Source organism: Agelaius phoeniceus, chromosome 1, assembly GCF_051311805.1.
Source record: "Agelaius phoeniceus isolate bAgePho1 chromosome 1, bAgePho1.hap1, whole genome shotgun sequence".
NCBI classification, from domain to species: Eukaryota; Metazoa; Chordata; class Aves; order Passeriformes; family Icteridae; genus Agelaius; species Agelaius phoeniceus.
In genome coordinates this window covers 6735952-6756326 of record NC_135265.1, presented here as the reverse complement: position 1 = coordinate 6756326, position 20375 = coordinate 6735952, and the positions used below count along the sequence as shown (strand labels likewise).

At 43.8% G+C, this 20375-nt stretch overlaps 1 protein-coding gene across 4 annotated transcripts in view; it reads left to right on the top strand.

Annotated features, from left to right (window-relative positions):
* The window catches only part of PRKAG2 (protein kinase AMP-activated non-catalytic subunit gamma 2), a 216945-nt gene that overhangs the window by 74421 nt on the left and 122149 nt on the right, over nucleotides 1-20375 (top strand). For 3 of the 4 annotated variants that reach the window (XM_054638079.2, XM_054638070.2, XM_077189179.1), the window contains one exon: nucleotides 3432-3711. In XM_054638079.2, the coding sequence (XP_054494054.2) occupies nucleotides 3432-3711 (280 nt within the window). Of the gene's footprint in view, nucleotides 1-3431; nucleotides 3790-20375 lie in introns of those variants that run through there. The other variant, XM_054638087.2, reaches the window with a different exon arrangement.

Below are 20375 nucleotides of genomic sequence, written 5' to 3'. Positions count from 1 at the left end.
GCTTTTGGATATGCTGTGATAACTGTTGCTGCTGATTTTACTTGCAGAAGTAAATAATAATAGTCTTTTAAAACTTGCAATCCATTAGCCACAAATTATATTCTAAGCAAGCAATCCTGTTGTAATTTCCCAAGCAAAATCACAAGTGTTTGCCCACCGTGATGGTGGATGTAACCTGTGTGTAATTAACAGGCTGGGGAAGAATTCAATGCAGTAATTTCCTTTAATTTGGTAGCATGCACATGTGTATTTAGCAGTGTGCCCCTGGTGCTCTGACAATTAATTAATTCATCTGCCTGGCATGATGGAGAGAAAGCAACTGGTTGTGATTGCAGTAAATAAAAACACCCTGCTGCTTCTGCTCAGAATTTGAGAACAATTTGTTTTTGTGTCTGGCTTGCATGTACAAGGCAATACTGACCTTTTTTACAAATTGTTGTTTGACATTTTGCATCTCTAAAATTGCTTTAGTGTGTAAGGACACAGCAGTTGTTTTGAAGTGTCCCCTATCAGTGTGCCAGTTTAACCAAACAAGCATGCAAAAAAAAAGTTAACAGGCAGCATTAAGGGTAGTGCCAGAATGAGGTCCTTGGCTTTACAAATGTCATGGCTTGTCACTCTAGGTAAAAATAGAATGAAATTGCCATCCTGGAAGCACACCTAAACTACAGTAGCAGTGTCAGATTTGTATCATGATTAAAATAAGCTAGAAAATGTTCTCACTCCTGACTTTCAGGCAGTAGATTTGGCAGCAGACCTGTTTAAATTGCAATGCAGAAGGAGGTGCCATTGTGCTACTTGGTTGTTTCTTGAACTGTGTAGTTGTGAAGAGAACAAGGCCTAAGTAGTCTCAGATGATTTACAGATGATATTTTAGTAAAGTTAATGAGCTTTTATGAGAAAGCTATCACTTTGGGACTGTTTTACCCATGACAAAAGTGTAATTTGTTTATTAATTTCCTATAGCATGGTTATTATTCCTGGTCTCAGTTGAGGGACTGTGCCCTATTATTCTTGATAAATACTCACTGGGAGACAGTGTGAGTGCTGGAAGACTTGGGGTGGGAATAAAGGAGAGACAGTCCTCATGGCAGAATAGATTTATAATTTAGAATGAGTTTTCAAGATTGCACATAGAATCCATGACAGAGCTAGGAGGCAAGCCTGAGCCTCAGGCAACTGCATTAAGCAGGAAACTCTGCTTTTTTCTTCTCTTGTGGAGACTGTCCAGAGTCTGTTGTTGCTTTTGGTAGTTGATATTGCTTCAGTTAGAATTGATTTATCTTTTTCAAAAACTTGCCCTTGAGGGCAACTGCTCCCCTAATTCATCTGGAAAAGGACAGGTATATGTTTGAGACATTTTTGCCCACACTGTCAAAAACAGGAATGCAGTTATAAAAAAAGTTGTTCTGTCTCTTGTCAGAATCTCTGTGCTGTGCAGGGGAACACAGAGCAGAATTCATCACCTAACCAGGGCTGTGCTGGCACAAGTCTGTGCCCCTCTCATGACCCACACTGTTTGTGTCCATCTCCCAGACAAGGTGCCACTTGCCCTTTGGGTTAGAAATCTTCTCAAAAGGGAGATTGCAATCTCTGCAGGCCTTTCTGCAGTTCCACACATCAGGACCTGCTCCAGCTCTGTCCCATCCCAAGTGGAAAGAGGAGCTGGCCCAAAGTGTGTGTGCAGGACACAGAAAGGTCTGCAGGAAAGGGGACCCTGGGTTATGGAGGGAGCAGCTATTTGGCCATTATGCTGCTTGTGCATCTTTCTACACCTGTTTTGGAGCTGTGAATAAACTGTGTTTTGAAAACAGGGTTATTTGCATGGGTTTTAAATTTTGCTGACCATTTTTAGTTGGGTTCATACACACAAGCCCTTCACTGACCCAAAGCAGAGCATATGTGCCTATGAGGTTTCCTTTCATCTCAATCATCCTAATGAAAGATGCTATTTTATCCCTAAGATGACTCCCATGGCAGCAATGCCTTTACCAAGCTGGACTGACACACATCAGGAGGCATCTTGACAGTCCTGCTCCATCCCTCCTGCTTTGTGCTGAGTAATTGGGCAGAGAGGAGCAGGCATGCAGGGGGCTGTGGGCACATCCACCTTGGCCTTGGCCTAAGCATTCCCTGGTGACCTGGAACCCACTGCTGCCTTCTGCCAGGAACAGAGCCCTTCATTCATGAGAAATGCCCCCAGCTAAAACAGCAGCCTCATACCCACAGAACTACTTTGTGCTTCCAGAAGGAAATAAACTCTCCATATAGCCCAGGCACGTGCAAATCCCACTGAGATTTTGGGTCAGCTTCTGTTAATTGTATGGGGAGGAGAATTTAATCTTAGTTCCTTTTTTTTGTTGTTTGTTTTTCTGGGTTCTTTTCTCCCCCTCACTGGGCAAACCTGTACAGTGCAGAGCTGTGCTGTGCACAGATATTTACACTGCTGGAAAGGCAGCACAGGTCCCAAAAGGGATCCAGCTGTTAGAAAGGTCATTTCCCAGCTCAGGTAATTAGCAGGGACGTCATCACTCTAAAATGGTGCCTCTATTTTTGGGATAGGAGTTGCAATCCCACAGTTGTGGATGTGGCCAGTGTCATGGAGGCCTGTCAGGCACTTGGGGACTTGTGTGCTGTGCTGAGTCACATCATGGGATGGAGATTTAAGAGCTGTGGGTGGGTCCTTAAATTCATGGGGAAGACTTCAGGGCACTGTGTTTCCTTAACCACGATCATTCATTGCCTTAAATAAATTCAGTGCCAGTCACCTTTCATTTGTCTGAGGAAGGAAAGGGGGTTTGTGACAGACAAAGGCAGTAGACAAATTCCTGCATTATATGTGTGATAATAAAATGTATGCACACCTTGAAATGGTTTTGTGAAATTCAGGGTGCCTTTAGGAGCAAGGGGCAGCGTGAGGCCAGAGAGGTGGCACACACACACCTGGGTGTCAGTGGAGGCAGGTGCTGGGGTGTAGGGGGACACAGTAAGGGTAAATGAAGGTGGTACAGAGTGTAATCTTATCCCCTAAAGAGTTACAGCTGAACCAATTACTAAAGATTGGGAACAGGCCTGATGTTAACAGGCCACAGCTGTGGCCAATAAGAAGAGTGTTATAAAAGAGTGGATTGGGGGGAACTGGAGTCAGTTGGCTGCTGCTAGGACAAGGAAGAGTCAGTGCCTGGAGGAGATGCCTACAAGAAACATCAGGGGGGGTACAAAACTCTGGCAATATGGAACCCTTGCAATGTAATGGTAATAGAACTCTTGCACTATAATGACAACACTGGGGAAGGGCACCTCTGGCTAATCCACCACCCCAACAAACAGGAGTTGGCTCTGTTGAGACAAGCTCAGAGATCCTGGAAGCCTGAACTGAACTGAATTAATGGAAACTTTTCTTTTTTTCTTCCTCCTTGTCTCCTCCTCAGGTGGATGAAAGCTACTCAGCTGGCAGCCCTTCCAAAGGCCTTTTCTCCAAGGGGCTCCAGAACCGACCTTCCAGCCCCGTTTCTGCCCCTGTGAGATCCAAGCACAGTCCTGGCTCACCCAAAACAGTGTTCCCCTTCCCCTACCAGGAGTCTCCCCCACGCTCCCCACGCCGAATGAGCTTCAGTGGCATCTTCAGGTCCTCCTCCAAAGAGTCTTCCCCCAATTCTAACCCGTCTACCTCTCCTGGGGGCATCAAGTTTTTCTCCAGATCAAGAAAAAGTAAGAAATTGCTCATGTTATTTCAGGAAGATACACGGTACCTCTGGGCTTGGCCCATGCTTTACCTGCGGTAGTGAAGTAAGTGCAGATGAGGCATGTGCTAATTGTTCATTCTCTCTTTCACTGACCATGTCTTGTGGGTTTCTGATGTGCTGGCCATTAGGTGTGACTTCTGCAGGGTCATGGACACCTCAGGGGAACCTCCACAGGGCTGAGGATGGAAATCACACTCCTGTGCTTTGTTTAGAAATCCTTTGTCCACATTAGTGGGAGTTTTCTGGGTGGTTTCAGCAATGTCAATGCAAGACTTGAGAACAGCTGGAAACATTCATGGGATGTGTGGTGGGGGTGGGCACTGACATGATGTCACTCAGGAGTTACAGGTTTTGTAGACCCAAAAGGGAATTTCAGCTGTGTTCTCTAATTGGTATTTATTTGTTCTATTGTAGGAAGGGCAGGGCATTAAATAAATTTAATTTGCTTCCAGTCAAATGACCATTAAGGGGATATTTGAGCTCCTCTGCAGGAATATGAAAGGCATAGCAAACCTCTTTGGCTCAGAGCACTTGCTATATACAGCTTTATACTGGGCAAAGATTTTAGCTCTTCAGCAGCCTGGGTGCTATTTACACACTGCTGGAACTCAGAAATGAGCAGGATTGAAAACACGCTTCAATTTTAAAACTGTCTTACTGAACAAAGTTTCCCAGTGCTGGTCACCAAACCAAACCTGGTCTGCATGAGGGTTTGGTGGCTGTGGGAAAGGAGCAGAGTTATAGGGGAAAGAGAGGAATCATGTCTTGCTGGATTGTAAGATCACAGAGAGTTTTCATTCTGTAAACAGAAGAAATAATGAAAAATTGTTGGCAAATCTTCTGTGACAATGTAGGTACAGAACTGGTCATGCATATACCTGTGTTGGGCTATGTGTTTCCTGCAATGTATTGATAATGTTCAGTGATTTTAAATAGTAGAGAGAGACCTTCTCATTTTTCTTTATGAGAATTTATCTTAACTTGTTCTGATTAAAGCCAATTATTTTATTTCATAATGACTTGTCCACAAGAACACAGCAATACAAAGCCATGCAGGATTTTTCTCTTGGTTTATCAGAAGTGCTGCTGAAGGTTAATTGAAATGGTATCCTTTCCACTCCTTCCTTCTCTCTAAAACACCATCAGGAGATTGAAAGTAGGAGTCAGTGTTTCTGAAGGACTCAGAGAAGGCTCTAAACATCTATTCAAGGACATTTGTTCATCCCTTCTTGAAGTTCAAGTACGCTTTTTACGCTCCCCTCTTGTTAAAACTTCACAATATTTAAAATCCATTTAAGCTCTTCTTGCTAGTCCACATAGGTTCAAATATGGCCTTTCAATTTTGGCAGTATTCTGCTGAGTGAGTGGAGTGAGCAGAGAAGAGCTCTCTGCTGCATGAATAGCAGCAACTTAGACTGCAGAGCAAAGCCATCCTGGGACCTTGTAATCAACTTATCTAAGCAGCCAGCACTATTTAAGTCCTAGCTAGGTACAACAGAATATTAAATAAAGCAATCTTCCAGGAGTCAGCAAAATCCTTTTGATAAGGTCACATCAGTGCCTCAGGAGCAGGCTTGGAATGGGGCCATGCTATATTTGAGCCAGCAGAAGAGATCCATGACCCTGCTGCTCTGGGAGCCTTGCAGGAACTGCACTGGGCTTGGGTGCTCGTGGTCTTTTGTTCTTAAGGCAAGAGAGGCAGCCCCTTGGAAAGGGTGTGCTGATTTTAATTGGTGTTTAAATTGATAACTCTTCTCTTCCCACAGCTTTTTGCAAAACAGGACATTTATTATCCCTTCACAGCATTTAGCTCTCTTACAGTGAGTCTAATGCAGACACCTACCCTTCACTACCACATTAAAGTGGATTTTATCCAGAATGTGCTAAACAGGGGCAGCAATGAATTACACACTTAGAGTTTACTATATTTAATTAACTTTGATAAGATTTTATTTAGCAAAACCCTTTCAAGACTTCTGGAAAAGTACAGGTTAGCATTTCTGCTGTTTTATTATATTTTTATGAGCAATACTTCTGCATTCTGCTGCTTTGCAAATAGAGTAACCCCAGGTACTGCAGAAGAGTAAGTTAATTGGTTGTGTGCTGCTCAAAACAAGGTCTCTGTGGCTTGAGCAGCATTTCCTGACATACAAGACTTCTCAGGTACACCTCAGACTTTTGCAGAGGTGCTGTGCTGGAGAGCTCTGAGAAAAGCTAAACCAGCACGTGGCTCCACATTTCTAAAGGTGCTTAAATGCTTCACTGCTCAAAATTGTCACAACCTATGTGATTAAAATCTCATTTTCTCAAACAGTTTGGGATGTCTGTGTTCAAAGTGAATGGGACTTGGGTTGTTTTATCAGTTCTCAGACTGTGAGTGCATTGAGATCAGCTGTGCTTGCCTGCCTTCACATCCCTGCTGGATTAATTGCATGAAAATGAAAATTAACAGATTGCACTCTGAGGATCACCAGCAGGTCAAGGGAGGTCATCCTCCCCCTCTGCTTGGCACCAGTGAGACACATCAGCAGTGCTGGGTCCAGCTGTGGGCTCCCCAGTACAAGATGGGGACATCCTGGTCCAGCAAAGGCCATGGCACTGGGGCTGCAGCCCCACACTGGTGGAGGGGGAGGAAGAAAAAGGAGAAGAAGAATTTTGTGCTGTCTTCAGTTTCCTAATGGGGTTAGGACAAGACAGTGCCAGCCCCTCCAGGGATGCCCAGAGAAAGTGCAGGAGTCAGGAGGGAAGTGCAAGGAATGTGTAGGAAAAATGTTCTTGGAGGGGCTGGTGTGGCAGCAGGGCTCCAGAGGGGCTGTGAAATTGCTGCCCTGGCAGATTTTAATAAATTGACTGGACTAGGCTCTGAGCAGCCCAGTTTAAAGTTGCTTTGAGCAGGGATCAGACCAGAGATCTGCAGATGTCCCTCCCAGCTGTGGCTCTTCTGGGAAACTCTGTACTGGAGTCTTCCCTTTGGGTTTATGGCAAATGTGTGTTTTATCCAGGCAATCAGCAATTTGAAAAAAAGAGCAGATAAAAGTTCACAGGGACCTGGGGTTTGTTTTTGTCCCCCACTTTATCTGAAAGGAGTCTGTGCTGCACTCCTTTCCTGTCATCATGAGCAGTGTGTGGGGGAAAGTAGGTGCAGTCCTTGTTTTAAATAACATACCCTTCCATCTTCCCTCCACTTCCTCCTCCCACACATTGTTCAAAACATAGACTAACCTGTTACTCTGCATATTCCTTGTTTTTCTTGGAAGCAACTTCTTCCTTGCTTGTTTTCATTTTAAAGACTATGTGTGGTATTTGCAGCACTTGCTTTCCCATGTAGTTGCTCTTTTCCCAGCTAAGTTATTTTGTCTTTTGAATGTACACAGTTTAGGGTAGGACAATGGTAAAACAGAAAGTGATTTGTAGATGTGAAACTTAAACTATTTTCCACTTCAGGCTGGGAGTTTGAAGGTTTTGCTTATCTTCAGTATTTTATCATTGGTTTTGGCACTATCCAGAGCTCATCTTTGTGCCTCTTCCCTTTGGTTACCCCAGTTCAGTATCTGGTCATAACCCCACAGCTTGATCTGACAAAAGATTTGCCTTGAAAGAAAAAAATACCTTCCCACAACCATGTACTTGGCTGCCAGCCACTTCAGGTAGTTCATAAGTAACAGCAGTAAACTGCTGCTTGGGGCTTCAAATTCAGCCTCCCACCCTTGCAAAAAATCCACCTCAGATCCCTCTGGGAGAAGCTCTGTAGTGACATTTTTGGGTGAGGTGTGTGCTTGGCCACTGGTGCAGCCCCTTCACTGCAGAAAAATCCAAGACAGTTCTTTGCATGCTGGATTTCTGTACAAGTGCTCTGAAATGTAATCATCACATTTATTTAATTTTTCATTTCTTTTTTATCAGAGAATTCCTTTTCAACAGCACTGTTAAACTGACAGCTGAAAACTGAATATGGATTGGGGGTGAATCAAGCCTGGCTTTGAGGGGGTGCAGAGGAACTTTCTAGTGCTGTTCCCTGCACTGTGATGCTTGGTAAATGCATCCCCTCAGTGCTGCCCACCTTGCACCTCCCAGAGTGTTCTGCAAGTGGAGATTGGCCCCAGCACCTGGACCCAGAGCTGGCTTCAGCCTGCAACAATCCAGCACTGGGTGTGCACATCAAAGGACAGCAAAGGTGGTTGTGATTTGTTGGGGTGCAGTGGAAAATGTTGGTGCTGGGTGTGATGTCAAAGCAGAGTATAAGAGATGGATACCACCCTGGTTTTGGCTGGGAAAGGGTTAATTTTCCTTCTAGTGGCTGGTACAGTGCTGTGTTTTGGATTCACTGTGCGAATCCAATAATGTTGGTATCTCCACTGGATTTGTGTGGCCAGGATTTGGTAGTGGGGGGAACCACAGGAGTGGCTTCTGGAAGCTTCCCCCATGTCCAACAGAGCCAGTGCCAGATGGCTCCAAGGAGGACCCACTGCTGAACAAGGCTGAGCCCCTCAGCAGCAGTGGTAGCACCTCTGGAATAACACATTTAAGAAAAATATTAAGGGAAAATATCCTGCACAACTGAGGATGTACAGCTCAGTACCACCAGCAGCAGCGTGGCCACATGGGCAGCCATGGAACATTAAAATAATTACAATTTAATTGGATGTGAGTGCATTGGTGTGACCTGCAGCTTGCAGTGGGCTTCTACAGAGCTGACAGTGATTTCACAGATTTTTTGCAGGCACAACAGGAGCAAAGGGTGAGTGAAGAGGTGCAAGTTGAAGTTTGAGGGGCTGTGAAAAGTGATTTTAAAATTGGCATTGTGGAACTGCTTCCCAGTTTGTTTTAGCTCAAAACTGCAGGAACTGCTCCCATGGGGCACCAGTTGGGACCTGCTGCCCCCAGACATGGTTGAGTCCTGGCTGCAGTGGGCAGACACTTCCCATGTGTGTCATTTGTGAGAGGTGCAATGCCAAGAGAAAGCAGTGACACATCTCAGTAAAGCAAACTGAGGTGATCCAAAGTAAACACAGGAGCGTGACCTGCACTGGGAAGAAGCACAATGCAGATGTCACTTTTCTTGCATGAGCTCTCCCTGCACAGCCAAAGCATGTGCAAATAAATGAGAACAGCTTTATTTCACTGGGTGGCTATGAGGGAGCTACCCCTGCAGATGGGCTAAAATCAAGTACCCTGAATATTTTATTAGAAGTAGATGTTTGTATGAAATTTAATTCATTTAAAAATTCCTTTTTTGATGGATCTGAGTGCCTCATTTGAAGGACATCAGAGCTTTTTCCAGTGCTGCTTCCCCTTCTGAAAAAATTGGTCCAAGTAACAAGCAGCAATACTCAGGACACATTAATAATGCTGTCAGTTTTACTAGTAAAGGAAATCAATTAAAAGGTTTCCATTGACCTAAAGGTTTGGGTTGAGGTGCATGGGATCAAAAGATAAATTTAGCTCAGAATTAAAAATTCCTTATGGAACTTTGAATTGAAAATTACATAGCTTTGAAACATCTTGATGCTGGTGGTCAGATTTGGATCAGTGAATTTTCACTGCACTTGAGAAAGGAAATGTTTTTCAATATAAAGTTTTAGAGTTCTGCTTCTACTTAATACTTTTTTCTCCTTCTGGTATTCAATTCTGTTAACTGTGGTACCTGAAGCAATCCATAAGGAGGACTCCTGGTGCTCCCATAATAATGGTCCAGATGGTATTTTGTTCAAAGGACTGTGAGAAGCAAGGCAGAATGGTTGTCATTCACCTTATTCATTCTAATAATTTATTTTCTTGTAGAACATCTCGTGGTTAGATGATGCCCTCTGTGAGAACAGCCTATGACTGTACTAATTTTTACCCATAGATGGAGCAAGTAGCTCTCATTTGCAGTAACCCAGGGAAGGAGTTGGGGAAACCCTGCCTCACTGCAGCCAGGTTGTGCTCTGGTGCCTCAAAGGCCTTTGGACTGAAGCTGATCTCTGCTAAATTTTTTTTTTTCAAGCTTTGGACTGGAGTTCATTCCCTCCCAAGATTTTACTCCATGTTTGTGGTATTTAGGTGACAGCTTGCAGAGGAGTGAGTTTAGCCCAGGACAGGCTACTGGGGAGAGTTGGGCACAGCCATTTCACCTTCCCTTTCCTCAAGCTGTTTCCCACCATTACCCTTCAGGAATGTTTTCCTGCAGAATGGCACCATACAATGGGGTGTCCTTCCTCATGCCAGCTGCTGCCATCTGCATTTGGAATTTTTTTTGCTAAACCAATACATTCCTCCCATGGTCTTAGAACCTGCCAGCCTTTGGGCCACAACTGCAGAGATCCATCAGTTCCAGCCTGCACCAGGACCCTGAACACTGAGGCCATTTCCAGTTCTGCTGCTCTATTCACAGTGCCCCAAACTCCTGAATGGGCAGGCAGGTGGGATGCAGAGGGAAAGGGCAGGAGGCAGCTTTGATTTGTGGCTGTGACCACTCTGCAGGACAAGGACAGGGCTGCTTGGTCCACGTCCACCTTGGGGGTGGTGTAGACTCTTCCACAGTCAGCCCATAAAACCTGGAAAAGGAGAAAAGCTGTTTGTCTTGCTTTATTCTCCAGTACTGGTGTGCCAGGACATCTGATCATCCATTTTCAAGCTTGCCTTGCCCTCAGAGGCAGACAAGGGGACCAGCACTGTTCATTTTGGTCTCATCTATGCCAGAAAAATGACTTTTTGCAGACAAAATGTGTCAGCACTTCTGCAGCAAGGCTGGTGCTGCACGCATGGCCAAAGAGCAGCCACGTTCAGCACCATTTCTGCTGCCAGTTACTGATGTTGCTGTCAGCAGCAGATGATTTGTCTGGCTAAAACGTGCCTATGGTGATTGTTCTTAGTTTATTTGGACATCTTTCTATGTCCTTCCCTTTTCACCTTAGTTTCTCATGGTCAGTCTTGTCTGCATAGGGGGAATACATCCAGTATGCTTCTATATTCTTTCCAGACAAGAAGGATTTTTCAGATTGTCTTCAAATTTCTAATGATTTATATGCAGTCATAAAAAAAAACCCAAAAAACCCAAACCCAACAAAAACAACGACAAAAATCCCTGTGTCTGCATTCATTCCCATTTTTTATCTCTTTCCTGGGGTTTCAGCTGGGAAACATACTGCAAATAATCAAACTTTTTAATAATGACCAAATTATTATTTCTTGTGATGTATGGACAAGACCTTAGTTTTGGATTTGCTCTTTTAGAGACTGCTGCTGGCATAAGGGGAAATAGAAACTGCAGATTGAACATGTCCAGGGGCTGATGAACTGCTGCTCTTCTTTGTGTCTTTTGATAAAAGTTGTCTGAAGGGCATTGCTGAGGTACAGGTGACTTTTCCACAGAGGCAGCAATGTAAGCAATAGTAAAGCTAAAGTGAGTGCTTTGCTGTCTTAAGCTGGCTAATCACAGGAAATCATTTGGAAATAAATTGTGGGGGAAATGTTTGTGGTTGTGGGCTGTTCATATTTAGCTATCTGTATTTTACAAATCTGAGAATAAATGTAGGAGCAGACCTTCAATTCTATTTATGAGTCCATTTTCCATTTTGATCAGTCATTTCAGAATTTGGTCCTTAAGCAAGTATTTGTTTATAAGTGCTGGAGAAATCCTATTTATTTAAGTAGGTTTGTTCATACATTTAAAAGTACATTGCTTTTCCTGATTCTAAGTGAATGCTTGTTCTAAGTCCACTGAAAAAGCATTTTGCATCCAAGATTTTTTTTGGATATGTGTTTGGAGTCTGGAGGAGTAATAATGACTTAAGGTATCAGATCCAAGTTTTACAGATATCATGGGTTATCAGCTTCCTAGATAAGGTGCTTGGGAAATGCCTCAAAAATGGGCTGAATAAACATGATAAATGTTGGCTCAATCAGTTTTCTGATCTGGAAAAATTTGTAATGAAAGAATCTGATCACAAGGCAGAGAAGTGCATGGATTGATGAATACAGTGTGTGGAGTAGAGAGGGTAAAATACAGTTAAATGCCAGGCTCAGGCCAGCTCTTATGTAGCCATTTTGGGTCAGTGTGAGTTATGACTGAGCTTGGTGTGATTTAAAAAATAAAATAAGCCCCATAAAATTGGTGGTGAATTGCTGTGCATTGTGAGAGTCAACAGGGCAAGGAGCTGATCACTATCATGTCTCAGTTTATGGGCTTTGTGGAAATGAGCCTTTGCTTTTTCAGCCTTTGGGGCTGTGAAAACCTCTTGAAGGAGAGCTCTGCTGATAACCAGTGATTTGGCTGAGGGGGTTTTACAGAATTCACCCAGACTCTGCTACTTGCAAGGCTTTCTAATTTGTTTCCTGCTTCCACATGTACGTTTTCCCATTGGCCATAAAGCCAGCTGAAGGTAACATTCCCATTTGTATGGGAAATAACCATGGGCAGGGACTGCAGTGTCTATAAACCATCACAGGAGCTTCCAGCAGCTGCTTGAGCAGCTCCTCACTTCCAGCAGTCACTGGCAGAGTCACAAACTGGGCAAGGAGAACCTGGATCATGGATTTGGATTCACTCAGGGGCTGGAACACCTTCAAGCTGTGCAGTGATCATCTGGCAGTGGAGTTGGCATTAGCTCACTTGATCTGTACAGCAAGTTTAGAAGCAGGTTGGGTGGTACTGGGAGAAGGAAATGTGGAGAAGTAGAGTAAAAAATACAAACCTCTGTGTGGTGCCAGGTTTAGGATTTTTTTTTCCCCACTGCCATAGTAAGTCAAATATCAGTCTGAATTAGGGGATATAGGAATAAGTCTTTTGTCCTTGTAGTTTGACAGAGGTGAAGCTGCTGTGGAAATGGTGTAATTCCAACCTAGGTCACTGATCTAATTCCTGTTCTCCTGATCCTGTGTAGTGCAGCTGAATCTTTCTGTGCTGCTTTCTCTTTGACCCAAGTGAGCTCATGCTTCCTTTGCCAAAGCCAAGTACAACAGAGATGCCACTTTTTAAAATTAATTCATTCAGGATTTTCTAGCCCAGTGAGTTAATTGATTTGAGGTTTATTGTGAGTAGAATAATAAACACATCAGCTGGAGAAGGCTAGAAGTCATGTTCCTAGTCTAAAATGACAGGCAAAGCCTTCTACTCATGGCAGAAAACAGGTCTTGGGTCTAATTTTTGGACAGTGATCTATGAACAGTTCCCATCCATCTAAACTTTCAATAAATATGATTGATAATCCATCAAAACTTCTGACAAGCTTCCCTGGCACAGTGTGGGACATTCTGAATGAAGGACAGCACTGTGCAAAAGACCCAATTCAGGTTTATAAAAGCAATTTTGTTATTCACAGGCACTCACATGCATGTTAGCCAGAGGTCCATGCTCCCCAGATTTGGCACCATTTTGAGATTTGGCCTCTCTGTGCTGTACCAGTGTTGTATGAAATGGTTTGTGCTGCTGACTGGGTGGGTGGGGATGCTCCACAAAAAAAAATGCAAAGGATGGGGCAGGGAGATGAGGATTCATGGGGATAGAGTGTGAAGCTGGAGTAAGCAAAAATGTTGTAGTGGATGTGATTTTTGAGAGTAATGCTCTGCATAGAAAACTTTCTGAAGGGAAGATTTGAGTCAGTAATCTCTGATTATCCATCTCTGGCAATAATCTGTAATTGGTGTTCTCACACAGTGCTGCCCCTTTGGTCTCCTTGGGTATTAGAATTTGTTATCCAGCTGACCAGCTAAACAGAGCATTGCTGAAAGAGCCAAATGGCAGAAATTAACTGATTTATGACAGTCCTAAAATCAGCAGTGGTGACTGCTAAATGACAAACCTAAAGCCAGCAGGGAGCTTACAAAGGTCCCTATGCCTGGGAGCTCTAAGATGGATCAGGAGACTCAACCACCTTCCCACCAGGGAAGGCTGGTTCTAGAAAGGGCACCAAGTGTTAATGAAATCCAAGTTTTCTTATGTTAGTTTTAAAACAAAACAAAAAAGGGTAGTGGATTGTTTGGTTTTGATTTGTTGTTGTTTTGGATTTTTTTCTATATAAACTTTCTGATGTGCCCTTTTCTTTTGCAGTTCACAGAATATTTGAACATTCCTCTGTATCTTAAAAAAACCTCTTGTCTTAGATGATGAAAATATTAATGTGTGTAGTTGATATGTGAAACAAGTACTTAGAGCCTTTGATGATCAACCATCAAAGCACCTCAGTTCTTTAATTAAATTATTTTGAAGCTTGCCTTGGGTTTCCTGTAAGCACACTTTATCTGCTGGCAGCTGTGGTGTGCTTCTTTGTAGTTTGCTTCTTGCAGCATCTCCTGCAGTTTACAGCTCTCTGAGCCCCAAATGTGGGTGAGTGCAGGGCTGGGAGCCCTGTGTGGGTGTGACAGAGGACTGGGGTGACACAGGGTTGGGGGCCCTGTGTGGGTGTGTGGCACAGGGTTGGGGTGACACAGGACTGGGGTGACAGGGCTGGGGGCCCTGTGTGGGTGTGTGACACAGGGCTGGGGTGACAGGAGCATTGGAGCAGCTGTGCCACACTGTGCCAGCCCAGAGTGCACCTCCCTGGCAGCTCCTGCAGCACTGTGAAGCCCAGGTGCCCTCCTGTGGGCATCCCACTGCTTCTCCTTCTTGTGTGGAGAGCCTGGCATTGCCCTGCCTGCCTGGAAATCCTTTGGCTTAGGTTTTGAGCTAAGAACCTTTGACTGTTCTTTCTGTCATTTTGCTTTGTTGCTTTTCTTTCTTTTTTTCCTTCTGAACCAATTAAAACATCAGGGACCAAAAGCATCCCTCCCTCCAAACTGGAATTTCAGTAGCTGTTCAGGAAATCAGCTTGTCCTCTCCTCATCCCAGGAGAGTTTGACATTGCCCCCAGGTCAGGATATGACACTCCATATCAAGGTAGACATTTAATTGTGTTGATAAAGGCCTGCAATTAAATTTTGGCTGAGGAACACGTGTGGAGGTAAGCCATGAATCAAATATTCTTCAAGGAACAGTTCTTTGGGAGTACAGAGCATTTCATTTCAGGGTCACTGTGGATGTATCTGCTTCACTTCCTGCCTGAGCTGGGCAGAAGGTCTGGTGTCAGATTTGTTTGCTTAACCTCAGTATAAGGTTTCCACAGCTCTTCATGTTCACAGCCTTTTCCATGAAACTGTTTAATGGTGAGAGAGCTGCTCTTGGCAACCTGAGCTGTAGCTGCAGCAGGATGAAGCTGTTTGCACTAAAGCCCTTGCTTCAATTCCTCTGTCACACTGACATGCCCCAGAGCACTGAGCATCCAGAGGCCAAAACTGCCTTTAATCCATGCAAAATAGAGGTGCACATCTAAACTCCACAAAGGTCAAGACTTTCTGGAGGGAAGGTGGAAGAATTTCACATGAGCTGGTGCTTAATACAGGAGCAAGAGCAGCTACAGGTGGCAAACAGTGCCTGTGGGATTTATTCTGTGTTCAGCATCTATATTAGTGCTGCCTCCTTTGTGTGTGGTAGAGAAGGGTGAGTTTGGCCATGTTTTAGAGTACCTTGGAGGATTTCTGAGAGACAAGAAGCACCAGTGGCAGCTGAAACAAGCAGCCAGCTGATAGAAATGGGCTTTTGGCAAAGGAGTCCTCAGCAAGGCAGCACCAGCCTGAACTTGCTCGTGAGAGTGAACCTCAAAAATGAATGTGTGGTTAGCTGAGTTTTTTCATCTTTTAGAAGAAAGTATTGCCCCTTGCAGCAAAGCTGGTTAAAATCTGTTTCTACCTCCATGAGGATCAAATTTTGCTCTGTTGTGTGCATTTAAGGACATTGGATTTACTACCTCTGGCTTTTTCACAGTGACACAGGGGAAGATTTTATCACTGGGCTCTGAAGCAGTGGAACAATTTCCAGAACTGGTTGCCTGAAATTAATAGTAAATCGTTGCTGAGCCATCTAAATCAGTTGATCTGAAGAAAAAAAAACAGACCTCCTTAAAACAAAACAAAATCAATACAAAAACAAAATCCAAAACAAACCCCACCCCCCCAAAAAACCCCAGAAAACCACAACCCAAACCTGCCAAACCAAAAAACTATAAATATTTTGGCTAATTTCAGCAATATTTGCTCATCCTCCCTGTGAAGGTGGTGAACAATAAATAATAGTTTCCTGCATGGGGATCTAAGTGTTGGGTTTTGTCCTTAAAAACCAGAGGAAAACCCTTCTGGTGCAATCAAAGGGATAAAAAGTAAGTAATGAGGAATATTGCTGATCTGACATCTTGTATGTTTGCTGGTGCTCACAGAAATCTTTCAAACAAATGGTGGGGATTAGTGCAAACCCACTTGTACAGCTCTCTAGATTTTGTTGGATCAGAAGCCCAGTCTGCAGAAAAATAGGTGGATTATCAGCAAATTCTTACTAGTGGGAAGGGAAGACAGGTAGGGAGAGATGTTCTAAATTTAGAGAAATGGTCAAAGCCACAGCTGCGGAATGACAGATTTGGGCTTTGTTGCAGATGTTAAGAACATTTTTCTTTTTCTCTGTTTGTTGTAGAAACAAAGACCAAAAAAGAAGCTGAGATTTAACGTTTTTTCTCAATTTCATTGATGTATATAATAAATAGCCATTCCTTTGAGATTCCTTTGTGATGGGCCACAGTCCCTTGAAGTTTATTTAAGCAAAGAGGATTTATGCTTTGGTATTATCCAGACCATTGGAGTGAAGAATGTGTAAAAATACTAGAATATGAAAATGCAAAGAAGATTAGCATGTCTTATTTCTGTGTGTTATATGGAACATCTCTATGTAGCAACAGTCACACATATCCATGCTGTCAGATAAATCCTGAAAGATAAAGCTCTCCTGGTTTTTGGGTGGTGTGGGGGGGGTGTGTGGAGCTTCTGTGCAAGGGAGATGTCATCAGAGGGGTTCTGCCCCATGCTGATTTTTTTGCTTTTTCATTTAACCACGGAGTTCAGGGGTGATGAAGAGAGTTGAAATCTCAGATCTTTTTTTAAGGGAGAAAGCCCCACCAGACACCCAAGGATGGTGGCTCCCTTGGGATTGTCCCCAGCCTCAGAGGGTGGTGCTGGAGGAGCACCTCCATCTTTTCCAGAGGTGACATTTGGGGCAAGGCTCCTCACTTGGTGTGGCTGTGCTGGCAGCTGGAGAAGCTGTGGGGGGCTGCAGCCCCTCAGTGACCCAGGGGTGGTTGTGCAGCACCCAGGAAGCCACAAGTGAGAGAAGAGGGGACTGAAAACCCTTTGGAAACTGGCCTTAGTCAGCTCTTGTTCCAACCACAGTTTCTTGGCGTGGGTTTTGTTATTAAAGACATGTCACTGCAATTATATGGCATTTAAGTCAATGCTGCTGAGGGCTGGCCAGGAGTCATGCTGCTGTTAAAGTCACCCAGGATTTTGGGATGAGCTCTGAGGCAGAGTGTCTGGAGCTCTGTTGGAAGCAGCTGGAAGCCACGGTGGCTATCACAGGAAATCCCTACAGCCCCTCTGTTTGGAAAGCTGGGACATGGAGACAGTGAACGCTGTCAGTGGAGGAGCTTACAAAGCAGAATGTGCAAAAAGCCTGTGCTGCAGAATGGGAAACTTCTCTCCAGTGCATGCAGCTGCTTCCCTGGAGAGCCCAGCTACAAACTCAGGAAGGAGGGATGCCAGCAGAGCACAGAGCTGCAGCAGGGGTGCCAGGGCTTTGCCATGCTTGGCTCTGGTTTAGCCAAGAGAGACCAGAGAGGATCCAGCTGGGCTGGGCTGGGAGCCTCACCTGTGCTTGGAAAAGAGACTTGGAGAGTGTGATTATCAGGACTCACACCATCACTTCTGCTCCTTTATTGCATTCTGTATTTAGGAAGAGGTGTGCAGTGGGACAGGGCTTTTCTTGTGCACGAGTTCAGTGAGAGCCTCCTGGCACTGCCTCCATGCACTCCAAACACATCCAAGTGCTCTGATGGTTCCAGCATCATCAGACTGGGGAAGGCAACAGCACAAGGCATCACCACAAAATGAGCCTGTTGAATCATCTCCACCTTTCTTTCCTCTGCCTATCATTTTGTCCATTCCAGTTTTAAAGCTGAGAAGAAGAGATTTTTTTTTCAGGGCTTGTTTCTGCTTCAAAGTTTCCATCAGGTTTTTTTTTTTGTCAATGTCAAGTTTTTCTGAGTAAATTTTTTTGCCAGTGCTTAAATCTTAAAATTTGGAGTGCTACAACAGGAAAGTGTCTTCTCCTCCCCACAGAGCTGTTAAAGTCAACAGTGCCCAAAATCTCACATCTTCTACCACTGTAATGAGAGAGAAAATAGGATTACATTGAATAGATGAACTTCACGTGTTCACACTGCTTTGTGCTTGGCATCATCTGGGAAGAGTTATGAGATTGTGGTACCTGTTTTTGTTGCATTCAAGCTTCATTTACTCTTTTGAGATTATGCAGTCATGATGTTTAGTGCTAAAATATATGGATTTTTTTAAATGAAGAATTGGAAGAAGAAGGAGTGTATACCCTTTGCTTCAGCATGGCTAAACTGAGTCATTCCCCAGTACAGAAAGGCTTGCAGGAATGGGGACCTGATGTTTGGGGTAGCAAACATCTTCTTTGCTGGAAGATCTGTTTGCTTATTGAAATCCTGTGACACTATTAGATAAATTTAAAAAGTGACACTAAAGAAAGTATCTGAACAGCAGATAATTTCCTTTGGAAAATAACTCCACAGGGTGCTGAAATCTGCTGCTGTGGGGCAGCAGGATAACTGCATCATTCCTCACTTGGGAACCATGTCAGGGACCAGACTGGAAAAATTGTCTGCAGTGGATGTTTTTTACTTCTCTGTCATCTAGCTGCCAGGAAGAGGAGTTTAGAGCTGTATTTTATATATGCACTTTGGTCCTGTTTCTCTTTCTGCATGAAGCTCTCCAAAGTCCTTCCAAATCCTTTACCATAAAGGATCATAAAACACTACAATACTTCATTAAATGGCATCCAGAACTCTTTTCTCCAAACACTAAAGCACAAATCAGATTGCGAGCAGAACAGCAATAAAGGGAAAGACTGGGAAAAATTAACTTCCCTTTGGAGTAGCTGGATTTTTGCCATTCGTGAAAACCTGGAATCCATCCACTGTAACAAAAAATTAGCAGGTACTTAATAATGCTCTTTTTTTCCCCAAGACTCCATGGATTGGGAATCACAGCCACCAGCAGTGATTTACTGTGAGCTCTCCATGAGAAGCAATGTTAAATTCTGCTGCCTTCTGCTTTGGAGGTCACAGAGAGACAGCTGAGCAAATCTCAGCAGTGGCAAATGCAAGGCATGAAATACTGTCACTGGCAAAGAAGGAGCAAGTCTTAATCACATAAAAAGATTCTCATATACTTTTGCCATGCTATTTTTATAAAGTGTTTATATAACTGAAAAGATTAACCTGGAGGGGAAAAAAAAGGGGGTAGAAAAAATATTTTTATGGCTTCTTATTTATGGCTTTACTATGGTTGAGGAATTAGTTTGTATTTTACAAAGCTGAAAAGTGGGGGAGGAGAGAGAAGGAGGGATCTGAAAAAGGAGAGATATTTGCACAGATCTCAAAATATTAAAGAAAACCTAAAATCCCAAGGAGTTACTCCTGTCAAGTGCAGACATGCAGGCAAATCCGAGGCTGGAGCAGGACTCAGTATCCAGGCAACGTCAACATTTCTTGTTAAGCTACTGCCAGTGCCACTGACAGCTTTTGCCACTTTATGGTCACATTAAAAAAAGAAAATGCCTGACATCACTGAAATTCTTAGAAATTACTTTCTTGTCCATCCAGCATGTGTGGGGCTCAGCAGCACACAGCACATGCACATCTTGCAAAAATTCTGAGGGAAAAATCCTGTGATGAGTTCATGGCTAGGAACTTGTGTTTCTCTCTAAACCTGGCACTTTGTTTCCCCAAAGTTTCTTATCCTCTGCCTTGGACACAGATATTTGCTGTGCACTGGGGAAGGAATCATGTTCAACTGAGCTATTTATAAGCAATTTCTGCTCCTTCACCAAAGGTTGCAGGATTAGAGGAGCCCTTTACTGTGCTAAGGAAGCCTCCAGCTCTTCTTTCCTTGTTCTTTTTGCATGGTGCAAAAGCCAAGGAGGTAAATGAGGTTAAGAACTTTATTAATACACTAATAATGGTAATGTAGGAGGGGGAGAAGCCCTTGATTTGCAGCCTTAATGGGGTCAGATGGGACTGGTGGGTGCAGCCTGGTGGGCTCAGTGCTGGGAAGAAAGGACACTGGTTTGCCATGTCCTTAGAGAAATGCAAGTGGCTTTGTGCTGGTATTGTTAACACAGTGGCAATTTTCTTGGAGCTGAGCAGTTAAAACTGTTGAAGAGCTTCATTCTTCACTGTGGACCAGCTCAGGGACTTTCCCCAAAGCTTTATCCAGTAACTTGAGTGGATCCTCTCCATGTTTTGATGAATTAATTTTTTTTTTATCATTAATTATTGTAGTTTAAGAGCGTGAATTTTGTAGCAGGTGGCTGTAAGTAGGGAGAACTGAAGGGTGCAGGGGGAATTTGAAGGGCTGATTTAGGCTGGTGGTGTTGAGGGCTCTGATTCAAAGATCAGCAGGACCTTCCTAGCCAGTGCTGTGCTTGGCACAGGAACTTGTGTCACATCTTTTAACACGTGCAGGAAGAAAACCTCTCAGAAATTAATTTAA